Source organism: Squalius cephalus, assembly GCF_949319135.1.
Source record: "Squalius cephalus genome assembly, chromosome: 21".
NCBI lineage: Eukaryota > Metazoa > Chordata > Actinopteri > Cypriniformes > Leuciscidae > Squalius > Squalius cephalus.
In genome coordinates this window covers 29,919,990-29,933,277 of record NC_137142.1, presented here as the reverse complement: position 1 = coordinate 29,933,277, position 13,288 = coordinate 29,919,990, and the positions used below count along the sequence as shown (strand labels likewise).

Sequence of the window (13,288 nt, the reverse complement as noted above, 5' to 3'; positions counted from 1 at the left end):
ACAAAATAATGGCACTGACATATTTTAAGATATTAGAGCAAATTCCTTTCAGTTAAAGTGGCTCAAACATGCATTTTAGTCTAGGACTAGGCTTAAGCCTTGTCTGTGAAACCGGGGATAATGTATTATGAGTAACATGAATATGATATAAACAATAGTATGTTTAACTATTAACCTAGGTCAATAAATGGCAAGTAAGTATTGTTTATGGTTCATAATGCCTAATGCATTAACTAATTTAACCAATTCAACCTTATTGTAAAGTATTAACTATATAAACTAAGTTATTAAAAATTAACTTAAAAAAACTTACACAATGTCAAATTGAAATGTCAACAAAATCAGATATTTGCTCTTATTTTATATTCAGCTAAGTTTCACCAAAACATGCTGGACTTTACAAGTGTTGCATCTCACCAGAGTGATAAAAGAAGCTTTTGTGCTGCAGCTCTAACGTTACAGCCATTCAAGCAGAACTGGTTTGGTTCAAAACCATTTTTATAACGTCTTTCTTTTTTTTTCCCAAGCGCTTGGCGTTGCCAGCACTGGTCCTGTTTCTATGGTGATAGACATTTTAAAACATTTTAAACAATGGGGATTGAGTCGCACAGTAGGCTTCTGTTGCAGTTCGTTTGGATGGTGGGAAGTAATGCAAGTAAGGTAAGAGCTTTTGAATAAATGTATTTTTATTTCATTTCAGCATCAATAAAGTGCTTCTTATTACAAGTAAAGCTTTGTTTGCCTGAATGTCTTGCAGTACAAAGACATTTTCAACTCAAATGGACCCGAACGTCAAACGGACCAGAAGGTCTGTGCACAAGTGTAAACTTGATGGCATTCAAGACACACAGCAGGGCTTAGACAGACCAATTCCTGATAAGTTAGGCAGCCATCAGCCAGGAGCCACCAGCAGTGAAGTGCAATCAAATGACATGCTTTTTAGTGGGTGGAAGAAAGGACAAGAACTCCCATGTGCAAAATCACAACATGCTTCAGTGGATACCCTTGAGAACAGGTTCCTCAAAGTGCGACAGAGTTTACTACAAAACACAAATGGAAATGTCAATCAAGATTTTAATGAGCAGACAATGGAGTCCCTGCACAGAATTCTAGCCGGAGCAGATCTGCTTAAAAAAGAAGAGGCTACAATGAGTATCCTCGGGTCAAAATATGATTTACAGATGGGCAGTAACTCTGAAGCTTTACACCTACCATTCGCGTACTTGATTAGGTCTAATTCAACAAGATCTGTTGAATGTTCCTCAAACCCACCCAAAGTCATTTTGAAAGAAATATCTAAGGGCAGAGATAAAAGCAGAGCTGACAAAAGTTCATCTTTCAAGGGCAAACATCTTGACTTCTTTGAGGTCGTGAAGGAACAACTGCAACAGAAGGATTTGGAAAACCAACATCTTGTCCATTTGTTGTTGGTCAAGCAACAAGAACTGAAAGATATGAAAGAGAAATCAAAGCAAAAGGAGAGAGAAACCCAACTTATTGCTGAAAAGCTGAAATGCGAGGAGCAGAAAAATACAGAGATCACCACCAGGTTCGATCATACCTGTGAAGATATGAAGGAGGAACTAGCTGAAGCCAAAAGTGACAACAAAACTTCAATGAAGCAACTTAAAGCACTGATGGAGAAATATGAGCGTCTCAAAACACGTGCTGTCACGATGAAGGACCAGCTCAACCAGGAGCTCAATGAGAAAAGGAGCTGTCAAAAATCATTAAAGAAGCTTCAGGAGGTGTCTCAAGAGCTGCTAACCAAGCAGAAACTACTGGAGGAGCAGAGAGATGTAGCGGGACGAGATCTCGCTTTGTGTAGAGAGACCTTGCAGTTGATGGATGCTGAACACAAGAAGAACATCAGCATTAATCAGAGGCTTGAAGAGGAGGCATCGGCCATGAGAAGTGAATCTGCAAACCTCAGAGATCATTTACGTAAAGCTCAGGAGAAGAATAAAGAGCTCATTCAGTCGACGCGCTCCAAAGAGTCCGACAATGAGAAGAACTTACAGGAATTTCAGGACATGGCTGAAAAACTGAACGCTGAGCTGGAGAAGTGCCGAACAGAAAGGGACAAAGCACTTAAGCAGGTGGAGACCATGAAGTATGAATCGAAATTGATTCATAACAAGCAGAGAGTGGAGATACTTCAACTACAGGAGCAGCAAAATGCCTGTCTGCAGCAGTCCGATGGTTTGAGAAGAGAGTGCGAGACCTTGATGGAGATGGTCAATAAACTCAAGGCAGACAAGCAAGTCCTGACAGAGAAGCTGCAGAACATTCATAAAGAGAAGATGGTGTCTCAGATTGCAAGCGCCAGGGAGGGAGAACGACTCAAAGAGGCCATTGGTTTGCTTGAGCGAGAGAGGGAGGTGCTGTTAGCAGAGATGGAAGACTTGCGTAAGGATTACCTCGGCATCAGCGACAGGATCACACAGAAGATGGGCCACATGGATGCAGCTGATCCTCCCATGACCATTACTGACATCACAACAAAACATCAAAGAAACGCACAAAAGTTCTCACCTACTGATGATGGTATGATTTCTGATTCCTAATATATATATATATATATAATCTGACACCACTTGCTTTTTTTATTTTAATGGCAAACGTATTGCAAATTATCAATGAAATTAACACAAATATCTGAATGTATTAGCACTTGAGCTGCATGATCTCCGACCCTTTGTTCAAGAAGTTGATGTCAACGTATTTGATTTGTCAATTAGAAAGTGCAAAATCTTAAGTTTGAAAAAAGTTTTTAAATTTCCCAGCTTAAAATAGCTATAAAATAGCTAAAAATGATATTTAAGACATTTATGTAATGTTAAAAAATATTTATATTTCAAATAAATCCTGTTCTTTCAAACGTATTGCAAATTATTATCAATGAAATTAACAAATATCTGAATGTATTAGTACTTGAGCTGCATGAACGTTATATTTGATTTGTCAATTAGAAAGTGCAAAATCTAAAGTTTGAAAATTTCCCAGTTTAAATGAGCTTTTTAAATGGACCCTTTGTTCAAGAAGTTGTCAATGTTATATTTGATAGGTCAATTAGAAAGTGCAAAATCTTATGTTTTAAAATTTCCCAGTTTAAATTAGCTTTTTAAATGGATCAAAAGTGATATTTAAGACATTTATGTAATGTTAAAAAATATTTATATTTCAAATAAATCTTGTTCTTTTGAACTTTCTATTCATCAAAGAATCTATCAAATGCTTATAAAATTAAGCAGCACAACCATTTTCAACAATGTTAATAAAAATTGTTGCATTGAGACACTCAACTATATTAATCCTGTTTGGAATGCAAATATTATATGCGTAATATTTTGCATTGCATTTTTCAAATGACTTGCTTCTTTCCTACAGTGATCCAGGATATAAGAAGAAAACTAGAAGAGGAGAACAAACAGCAAAAATGAACTTGAGTGATATTGTCTTCTGATGGACATTAGCTACATGGCCTGTAGTAGAGCGAATGCAGGCATCTGTTGGTTTGTTCCCATCACAGCTATTGAATATACATGCAAACTTCCATGTAACAATGCAGTCACACTTCTGCATCATATTCTTCTAAATGCAAAAATGAAATAAACTTCACAAATACTGAATATAAAATATTTATTATATTTCAAAGACATGAAAAATAAACAAAAACAAGGAACGTTTGTGTTCTACAGTATTCTAGCAAAGTGCTTTGAAGCAGTTAGCATGTAAATGAATCCTATTCAGTCAACTACATATGAAATGTACAACAGTATTTACAGAAGCCAAAGTAGGGGATTCTTTTCGTTAGTGCAAATCCCCCTCAAAAATGAAAAAACTACGTTAAAACTGATAAAATAAATTCATAACCAAGGATGGACTGATTAAAAGCAGCAGTGGTGGTTTACATAAGTCTAAAATAGAAAAGATCTCAATCTTTCTGTATAACCAGCAGGCAGCTTTTATACCAGTTAACGTTGCTTGATCAGTTTAAGCAGTGGGAAAAACTCAACTTTGGCCTAAAGGCAAGCTTCAAGTGTCTAAGCTCTCAGGACAGACTGATGTCAGCATTGTCATCTTTGGTCTCAATAACTTTAAACACCCTGTCCTTCTCCTGTTTCAAACGCTTCTTGGCTTGATCTGAAAAGGGAGATTTGATTTGCATTAGAGGGGCATTACAATATCCAAGTATCATTACTTATTACCACCACTATGCAGTGGACTGAACACACATTACATAGACAAAGAAACATTAAGATCTGAGATGTGAAGGACATTGATCTACTTACTCGTTAACTCACTGCGGTCCAGCAGGATCTCCAGATCTTTGTCACTGATGACCTTTCCTTTAGTGCCTTTCACTGCCCTGCAACAGCATGAATCATGTCAGGACAGCGTCTAATGATGCAACTTACAATGCAGAATTTGGCAACACTTTGTGATGGATAAAAAGTCTTGCAACAGTTGAGATATGCAGTATGAATATCTGTACCCGTCGTAGTCTCTGGACTTCAGCAGTTCTACAAGCTCATTTACATCCATGCAGCTCTTGGTCTGTTTGAGATCTGCTTTATAACCTTTAAATTTATCTATAAATGACAAACAAAAAAAGTCAGTCATTGCAAAAACTAGATCAATCCTTAAACGGTTTAATTAAATTCAAAAGTTGGTGATGTGGCCATCTTAATAGCTACATACTTTTATGAATGACCATCTTCTCTAGCTTTCTCTTGGCAGAGGCTCTCTCCAGGATCTTCTCATCAATGGTGTTGGCCGTAATGAGGCGGTAAACCATCACAGGCTTTGTTTGCCCAATACGGTGACACCGATCCTGTGCCTGCAAATCTGCCTGAGGATTCTGAAGATGAAATTCACAAAATATTATATTAGATGCTGAAGAGGCTTTTCATTCACAAAAAAATAATTGAAAGAACAGAATTCTAACTTTGAATTCTAAATTGGTTTAAAAGCATGCAAAAAATAAATAAAATCATACCCAGTCACTGTCAAATATGATGACTGTGTCGGCAGATGTGAGGTTGATCCCGAGACCACCAGCTCGAGTGCTCAGGAGGAAGAGGAACACCTCTGGATCAGCAGCAAACTTCTTCATCTGCATGAAAAATAGTGTGGGTTGTGTTCAGTGAACAGCTGACTAACTGTAATGCAATGGCAATTTGTGTTAACCAAACTGCTGCTCACATTCTCATCTCGGTCTGAATAACTCATTGAGCCATCCAGTCGGCTGTACTCATAACCCCTGAGATAACAGTAGTCCATCAGAATATCCAATATGGAGGTCATCTGGCTAAAAATCAGCACCTGTTGAAAAATAAACCAGGATGTGGATGCAATTAAGACCATTTAATACAGCTACAACCAAAATAATAAATTATAGTTTTCACCATTAAGTGTTTTCAATATTGATAAAGAAATGTTTATTGCAAACCAGCATATTAAAATGATTTCTGAAGGATCATGTGACTATGTAAGACTGGAGTAATGTTGCTGAAAATTCAGCTTTTTCATCACAGGAAGTAGTTACATTTTAAATTTCACATTTTTACTGTTTTACTGTATTTTTGATCAAATAACTAGAGCCTTGGCGAATGAGACTTTATTTCAAAAATATTTGTACAAATATTTTGAATGGTAGTGCAGATTCAAAATTAATGCAGAAAGCATTGAACATCTTTAGGAAACTCAATGGCCATATAAAGTGCTGTACTGTTAGCATCAAATATCCAATGTATCACTCAGTCCTACATATAATCCACACATACAACAATTTTATACAGGCAATTAAATGTGTGCACAATTGGCTTACAATCACAATGGATTTTGACACTTACTGATAGAGCGGTTAATCATTAAAATGCATGTATGAGAAGTGGTCATTACCTTGTGCCCTCTTCTTTTCAGTTCAGGAAGCATTCGATCCAGGATGAGAAACTTCCCTGATGATTCCACCAACTGCTCATCAATCTGTCCCAATGAGATGATTACTGCACTTGTTCTATTGCCTTACAAATGTGATCACTCATTATTCTACATCTAGTATTAAGTGAAGTACCTTGAAGTCTCCAGTGGCGGGGTCCAGAGGATACTCTATCAAGTAAGCATGGTTGCAACACCTCTTCAGCAGCATCAGTACGTTCTGCAGTTTCAAGTTGATTTGAGCATCAACCGGCACAAACACATCCATCACTGGACTGGGGCTAAAGAGAGAGTAGCCATGTCATGTCAAAAACATTGTTTGTGACATTAAACAGCTGAGTTTAGAGCAGAGGTAAAATGGGTAAACTGACCTTTCCTGACTCTCCATCTCTTTCTGAACTTTCTCTAGATATTTCTCAAGGTCTTTCACAGAGTCAGTGTCCTTCTCAGAATAGTCCACCAGCTTCCTGGTCCTGCGTTTTGGCCGGCCACTGGACGTCAGCTGCACAGGTCCCGATTCATCCTTAAAGATGTGTAATAAAAGACATAAATCAATCATGAAGAAATACTTAACCACAATCTAACTTTCATTTAATATAAAAGCCCTGTTCACAAGATGAATTTTCAGCACAATAAACATTTTAAATGAAATGAACAGCATCTTAATGCATCTGTTCATTTGGTGTTCATGTATTTGATGTATGATACAAGACCTTAGCGAACAAAAATTTGAGCGGCTGTTTGAAAACATGTAAATACTGCCGGGCTTTCATTTCCTGGTGACAGAAACAGAAAGTTACACAGCACTTTATGTACTGGAGTAGGTATTTCTGCTTTTCCATAAGCGTCACCAGAATGAATTTGCATTTTCATTCAGTCCATCTGCCATTTTTCACATATTGGTCTGAATAAACTGCATGACAAATCGGACTGCATTTTCATGCTGAATATTCGTGTTTGTGTGAACAGGCCTTAAAGGTGGGATCAGTAGTTTTTGAAATATGTCGTTTGGATATTAGTTGGTCCGACACCAACAACAAATGTGTCAGTCAATCAGCATTAGGGCATTAGCCAACGAGCAAGAGGGAGATTTGAACTGAAGAAAGACTTCAGAAATAGAGATGAGACAATACAAAGAGAAAAGCTCAGAAGAAATTACTGGAAAATAAAGGGTTGTCTTGGGAAGATCTTAGGACCCGTGTTAATATTAGAAACGCTGGAGAGAGCTGAACGGGAAGGCCTGAAAACAGATACGGAGGTTGCTTTGATTCGGGTCCACACGTGATTAACACTGGGTTTGAGTGTCATTGTGTGTCTGGAGCTGCTGTGCTGTTGGCAACTAACAACCAACTCTTGTTTATAATTACTATTGTGTACGTTCATTTTTTGTGCTTGCTTGTAATTCGTTCATCATCTGCGCTTTATTTTTCGTGAAGCATTATTCTGTTGCGCTTCTGTATATACAGACATCCACTCTTGGATTGTGTGCGTAACGGAGGCCAGTTAATGAAAGTCGCGCAGACGACGGCTAGTGAATGCGGTGTATAGCGTCATTGTTAGTGCACTCGCCTCGCTTGCAGGGGGATCGGGGTTCGAGACTGACTCGGAGTAGGGCTGTTAGGATTGGATTGCGTGTTTTGGAGGCGGAGAAATGAAGAAGGGGTGTGTTTGTTTGGGTTGATTTCAAATATCAACATTGGCCAACAGCATATTTCAAAAACTACTGATCCCACCTTTAACACTGCATAAAACTAACCTTCTCCTGACCCAGCATCTTTGCTATAGTCTTGTTAACAATGGCCATGTAAAAGGCCTCCTGTTTGTTGGTGAGGGGTGCGTACACAACAATCTCTTTCTTAGGTGGAACCTCCAGTGTGACATCTGACTTCAGTCTTCTCAGAAGGAAGGGTGTGAGGATCTGAAAAAGTTAAAAATGGCATCAGAACCACAAGCAAAAGAACAGAAAAATTATAGACTTACAAAACGGCTAGTTGGTTGAGGCACATTTAAGATTGTGTAGCTGTAGCAACATCTACAAAACTTTATTAATGTCATGTGAAGATACCTGATGAAGCATGTGAAGGATCTTCTGCTCTCGCTCACCAGCCACAATATTTTCTGCGTCGGAAATGGTGCTAATGTCAAACCAAGACTCAAAACTGCAGGGAAAAATATTGTCAAATATTAAATACAGAGTTTGAATTTACATGAAAAGAATATAGAATTTTCTATTTAAGAATAATCTGCATGATAGGAGCCACATGTGACTTACCTTCTCAGGTCATCAAACACATCTGGAAGGAGGAAGTTGAGGAGAGACCACAGTTCAGACAGGTTATTCTGCAGGGGTGTTCCTGTCAGGAGCAGTTTGTTATCAGCTGGCAGCAACTTTAGTTCTTGCACCAGCCGACAGTTCAAGTTTTTAATCCTGTGGCCCTCATCCACAATCAGATAGTTCCAGTGGAAATGCTGAGGAGACAAACATAAGAACTCCATTCATTCAAAACTGCTTGGTCCTGCCCACATCTTTGGTTAAGTGGCACATACTTCCATGTTGAGAAAATTAAGACATTTTGATGAAAGATTAAACGTACAAAAAGTCTTGTCCTGATGAAGACGACAAGACGACCAGGGGCATAAACAGTCACTATGTTAAGACGCCCTTGGCAAACTGCTAGTTGGTCAGACTAGTTAACCTGTCTTACTTTTCAGATTGAAAGTAGACCAGTCTATGTTTTTATGTAAATGACCAGCTACAGATTAATTTTTGTATGAGAGTACCAAATATGCAATTCCCGATCGGTTTACCTGAAGAGACTTCCGGTCTCTCATGGCTATTTCAAAGGATGTAACAACAACAGGGCACATTTTGAGGGGACCCTGGTGCTGACGGATCTTTTTCACCAGGCTCATCCTCTCTTTTTGAGGACCATGATACAGCAGGACGGACACCTTAACATTGAGAGCAAGAACAAAAAAGACAATCAATAGTTAAATGGATGAAAGCTGTCAAATTGTTAGCTCTTGTCTTAAAGTAAAAATTTCACTGAAGATGAACTACAGTTATTGATTCACACCTCTGGGGTGAAGCGCTTGAATTCCGAGATCCAGTTTGGAAGAGTGGACAAAGGAGCCACAACTAGGAAGGGTCCAAGGACCTTCTTCTCAACCATCATTGCAATATGGGCAATGCACTGTATGGTTTTACCAAGACCCATCTCATCAGCTAGGATACCATTGATGCCATTCTCCCATAACATCTGCAGAGCAGACAAAACGGTTTATTAGCCATTATACAAACATAATACACAACTTCCTTGTCTTCCACGTCACAAGTATGAGAGCATTAAGACATATGAGTGTTTGGTTAAAATTTAACCAGCATACACAATTTCATAGCACACACATAATACTGAGATACATATTGAACATCATCCAGGGCTGCGATTCCCAAAAGCATTGCAAGCTTAAGTTGATCATAGAACAATTGCCACCAATTGTCTCTACGCTCAACTTACGATGCTTTAGGGAGAAACAGCCCATCTCTCTTCAGACACTGAGGATTCCTATACTGCCCTCTGCTGGTCATTACTCATTCAGGACTGCTCAATGCACTCACCCTGAGCCACTCGATGCCTTCCACCTGGTACCACCTCATCACACCCCCAGTGAAGAGACTGGGTTGCTGTGCAGGTACCTGTTGGCCATTCACAGTTCTCTCTGGATCCAGCATCTGCTTGCTGTTTTCCCGCATAGTCTCAGACAGCCTGCTTTTAATGTCCGAGTTTGAGTCACTCAGCTGCTCTATATCCTCAGCTTCCAGTTTTACTGATGCATGTGCCTCCTTTACCAGACAGATCAAGAAAAGTTATGTAGTTCATTAGTCTAACTGTAGATTTTATATGGTTGCCAAGCAATGTTGCAACTTGGCCTTAAGACAAAGAGTGCGCTCATCAGCATTTTACAACAGCTTCAAATGCTGTTCATCCAAGCAGAGTTAAAGTACAAAGTATACCCAAGTATAAGTTTTCTATGTGTACGCTAAGGTATGTATACAGTGCGCATGACACAAATTTTGTCAACAGCACAGTACATGCATACTGTAGTGCACAGCTTGGTTTTTCTAACTGTGCGCAAAATGTTATTGGCTTCACAGTCAAGAAAGAAATGGACAAATTATTCCTGGAGACACCAAGAACACTAGATCACAGGGGGTAAAAAGATAAATGCAACTGTAGTTTAAACATGCACAAAGACATTTTTTAATCACTCATAACTTTTAGAGAGAAACAGTGTAGACACTGAAATGTGAAACCTCAAACATGACTTATATATATGACTATTTTATTGATTCATTTTTATATACTGTATATTTATTTTGTTTGTGTTTTGACCTCTGAGTTTTCATTCAGTGTTAAGGCTACTTGTCTGTTGGCCTGATAATGTTTGCACTGATATTTCTCTTTTAAGGGTTTCAGTTTGCTGTATATTTATTCGTTTGTTTATGATTTATATTTATGCCCTACATTTAAAAAAATTTCATTAAATTTAGTTTAGTTATTTAGATAAGGCTGTAATTTATATTATAGGTTATTTATTTGTATGCATTCTGATCTCAGTGAAGTTCAAGCAATGTTTACCAGCGACACTGCGACAAACTTTATCCATATGCTGGAGCGCAAATTTAAAGGGCATTTTAAATGCTCATTATTATGGTTTATAATTTCACCCCCAAAAAATAACTTAAATGAACAACTAAATGCCGACTAGGATAAACTTTAGTCGGTGGCAGCCCTAATGTTGACCGGATGTGTTTGTGCATGGCGCGCGATCAAATGAAGTATACTTTGAAAGGCTATTTTTGACTGTGCGCACAAATATACTTAGATAGTATAATTAAAAAGTATAGAAGTTTAATTTGATCTTTAGAGTTAAAACAATGTCATAAACTGATTTTACAATGCCTGAAAACAAAAGCCATAAAAGAATAAAACTTTACCTCCTCCATTTTTGGTTTTTTAGCTTTCGACAGAATTTCCTTAAAAGAGAGAAAAATCCACATCAGTAATTAAAATCCACATTTTTTGGTGTCATAAAAACAAACAAAATTGAAGACTCACCTCTTTGGAAATGACATCTGCGATTTTGTAATCCTCCTCCCTTTCACGCTTCTTTCTCTCAACTATAAACAATAAACAGATTCATGTATTGCACACCAAACACTGTATAAACTCACTTCTTTGAAATGCAATCTGATGGGCCTACCTTTTACGGTCTTTTTAGCATTGCCCTGCGAAAGACATGAAAATCAATAATTACACCTTTACTTTTATTTAAATGGGTCAAAATGTTGTAATAAAGCAGGATCACACTTACCTTTTGCTTCTGACTAGTAGCTTTCTTTTCCAGTCTCTCTTTTTTAAGTTTTTCCTGCATTTTTTAGAAAAAGGTTTTAATTTCTGGATTAAAATGCAGCAATCAATAAGATTATTGTGCATAATGTCGATTATGTTGAACAGAATCATAAGATTTCTTTAGTGTGGTGGATATCACACTTCAATGAATGGCTGGTCTTAAATGCCTTTCAAGTCGCTGTACAACAGGGGCAGGTGTTGCAGAGCAACTATGGCACACAGTTCTCTGCTCACACACATCAACATCCGTGCCATTCCACCATGTTACAATTCATTTCAGATAAACACATTCAAGTTAGATTTACGTCCGGAAATCATAAACCTCCAGCAAGACAACTCTTTCCTGTCTTTTGAACACAATCTGTACCTCTTGCTGCTGTTGCTCCATCTTTGTGAGCAGAAACTTTGAGTAAATGTTGCTTTTCTCCAAAAGGTGCTGAAGTCTTTTAAAACGCATGTCTTGAGAATCTTTTTCCCACGTCTGCCTGGCCTGTTAAAATAGCATTATTATAAATAAAAAAATTAGTGTAAAATATTTTTTAATTTATAAAAATAGTGACTTGTGCAAAACACTGCAAGAGCCTCAAGGGTCTATACATTTTAAATGTCTTTTCCAATACATTTACAGTATGTTATTAATGGATAAGAACAAAATATAATTTAATAGGGATTGCAGTTGCACTCATAAAGACAATGACATTTTGGAACTGAATACAACTAGATATCCAAGCTTTTTCAGGATCTATTTTTAAATTTCCCTTATATTTCCAGGTTTTCATATCAATATAAATAAGGTTTTTTATATAAGGGGTTACCTCCTCCATCATTTCTCTTTCTTTCTTCTCTCCCTCCTCCACTAAATGCTTCTCCTCCTCCTCCATCTCTTTGGTAATAAGCATCTCTCCAGCCTGGCTTTTTTCTGTAACATACAGGAGATCAACTGAATGTTGCATGGACTTGCACAGACAGGTCTGCCACCGTTTCTAGAGGATTTACTGTGAATGTGATTAGTTTTACTCACCCATAGTGGTCTCCTCCACTGCAGTACCTTCTGGCTCTTCAGATTCATTAGGTTTGGGGCAGTGAGGAGAAACACTGCGGGTCTCTTCTTTGACAATGCTGCAACGTAAAAGTGAAGACAATTAAAACATATGGCTCTGCCAACACCTTATACTTCATGCACAAAGAAGGCACTTACCCACTCATTTCTGCAACTTTCCGGGTAAACTAGGTGTAGAATTAAACGTTTCCGAAACCTTATCAAATAACTGTAGTGCAGTTCAGTAGGTAAAGCAAATATGTCTAGCTGCTAACTAATGACCGGATTAGGTAACATACACAAACAATGCCTTACACAACAAAAATAAGAAAGCGTTTTGTAACTGCAGAAAGGAATGCAAATAGCATAAATGTACCCGAAACGGATCCTTTTCTTTGCAAAAAAACAAAAATTATACAAACACTCTCCTAAAAGCACATGAGTTGCAAACACACCGCCAGCAGATACACCAACCGCGCGCCTGTAACGTGAAACTTTGCAGTAAGGCGCGAGGCGTTTCGCGCCACTATGGACGAAACCATTACAGCTCAGATTTGGAGGGGTGGACGTCTAAACTTTGTTCGTTTAATGACTCGATATTACATATAAACATATTGCTATGAACCGTTGAATTACAATTCAAAAAAGACTCCCTATTGCTTATTTTTGTAGGCAAGCTTTTAAACAAGTCTAAGTGCTTGAGATGAATTAATAATTAATTTGAACCCCTTTTACTGCGGTGCGGATGCAAACAGCCTGGTTGATATTTCCCGCGAAAGTACAGTTCATTCGGTGCAACAAAGAGGAATGTGGATGTTGAGCGTAACAAGATTGTTTGATCTATCCGACACACACTCACACACACACACACAGTATTTATGTATAGAGCTGT

The 13,288-nt window shown here is 38.0% G+C and overlaps 2 protein-coding genes across 2 annotated transcripts; one reads left to right on the top strand and one right to left on the bottom strand.

Annotated features, from left to right (window-relative positions):
- Positions 1-187: 187 nt before the first annotated feature.
- On the top strand, positions 188-3,635 carry cccdc110 (coiled-coil domain 110 molecular ruler complex subunit; the record flags this gene model as incomplete). Its single annotated transcript, XM_079856389.1, has 4 exons — positions 188-194; positions 528-660; positions 758-2,547; positions 3,391-3,635. The coding sequence occupies 4 exons, from the start codon at positions 188-190 to the stop codon at positions 3,441-3,443; spliced, it is 1,983 nt and encodes a 660-aa protein (XP_079712515.1). The 3' UTR covers positions 3,444-3,635.
- hells (helicase, lymphoid specific) lies at positions 3,627-12,881 on the bottom strand. Its single transcript, XM_079856437.1, has 23 exons — positions 12,556-12,881; positions 12,379-12,476; positions 12,173-12,276; positions 11,725-11,847; positions 11,320-11,373; positions 11,209-11,233; positions 11,064-11,125; positions 10,943-10,981; positions 9,563-9,787; positions 9,021-9,203; positions 8,752-8,895; positions 8,216-8,412; positions 8,009-8,102; positions 7,700-7,861; positions 6,315-6,466; positions 6,080-6,224; positions 5,908-5,991; positions 5,209-5,328; positions 5,003-5,119; positions 4,705-4,864; positions 4,499-4,595; positions 4,296-4,372; positions 3,627-4,146 (listed from the first exon to the last, which is right to left on the bottom strand). The coding sequence occupies exons 1-23, from the start codon at positions 12,561-12,563 to the stop codon at positions 4,055-4,057; spliced, it is 2,562 nt and encodes an 853-aa protein (XP_079712563.1). The 5' UTR covers positions 12,564-12,881; the 3' UTR covers positions 3,627-4,054.
- Between the last annotated feature and the right edge of the window lie 407 nt (positions 12,882-13,288).

What these genes read in the sequence shown, in the direction of transcription:
- hells (XM_079856437.1), bottom strand. An exon ending in GAGACCGGAAGTCTCTTCAG is followed by an intron (nt 8,413 to 8,751) that starts GTAAACCGATCG and finishes TTGTCTCCTCAG; the next exon opens with CATTTCCACTGGAACTATCT. An exon ending in CCGCCACTGGAGACTTCAAG is followed by an intron (nt 5,992 to 6,079) that starts GTACTTCACTTA and finishes TCATTGGGACAG; the next exon opens with ATTGATGAGCAGTTGGTGGA.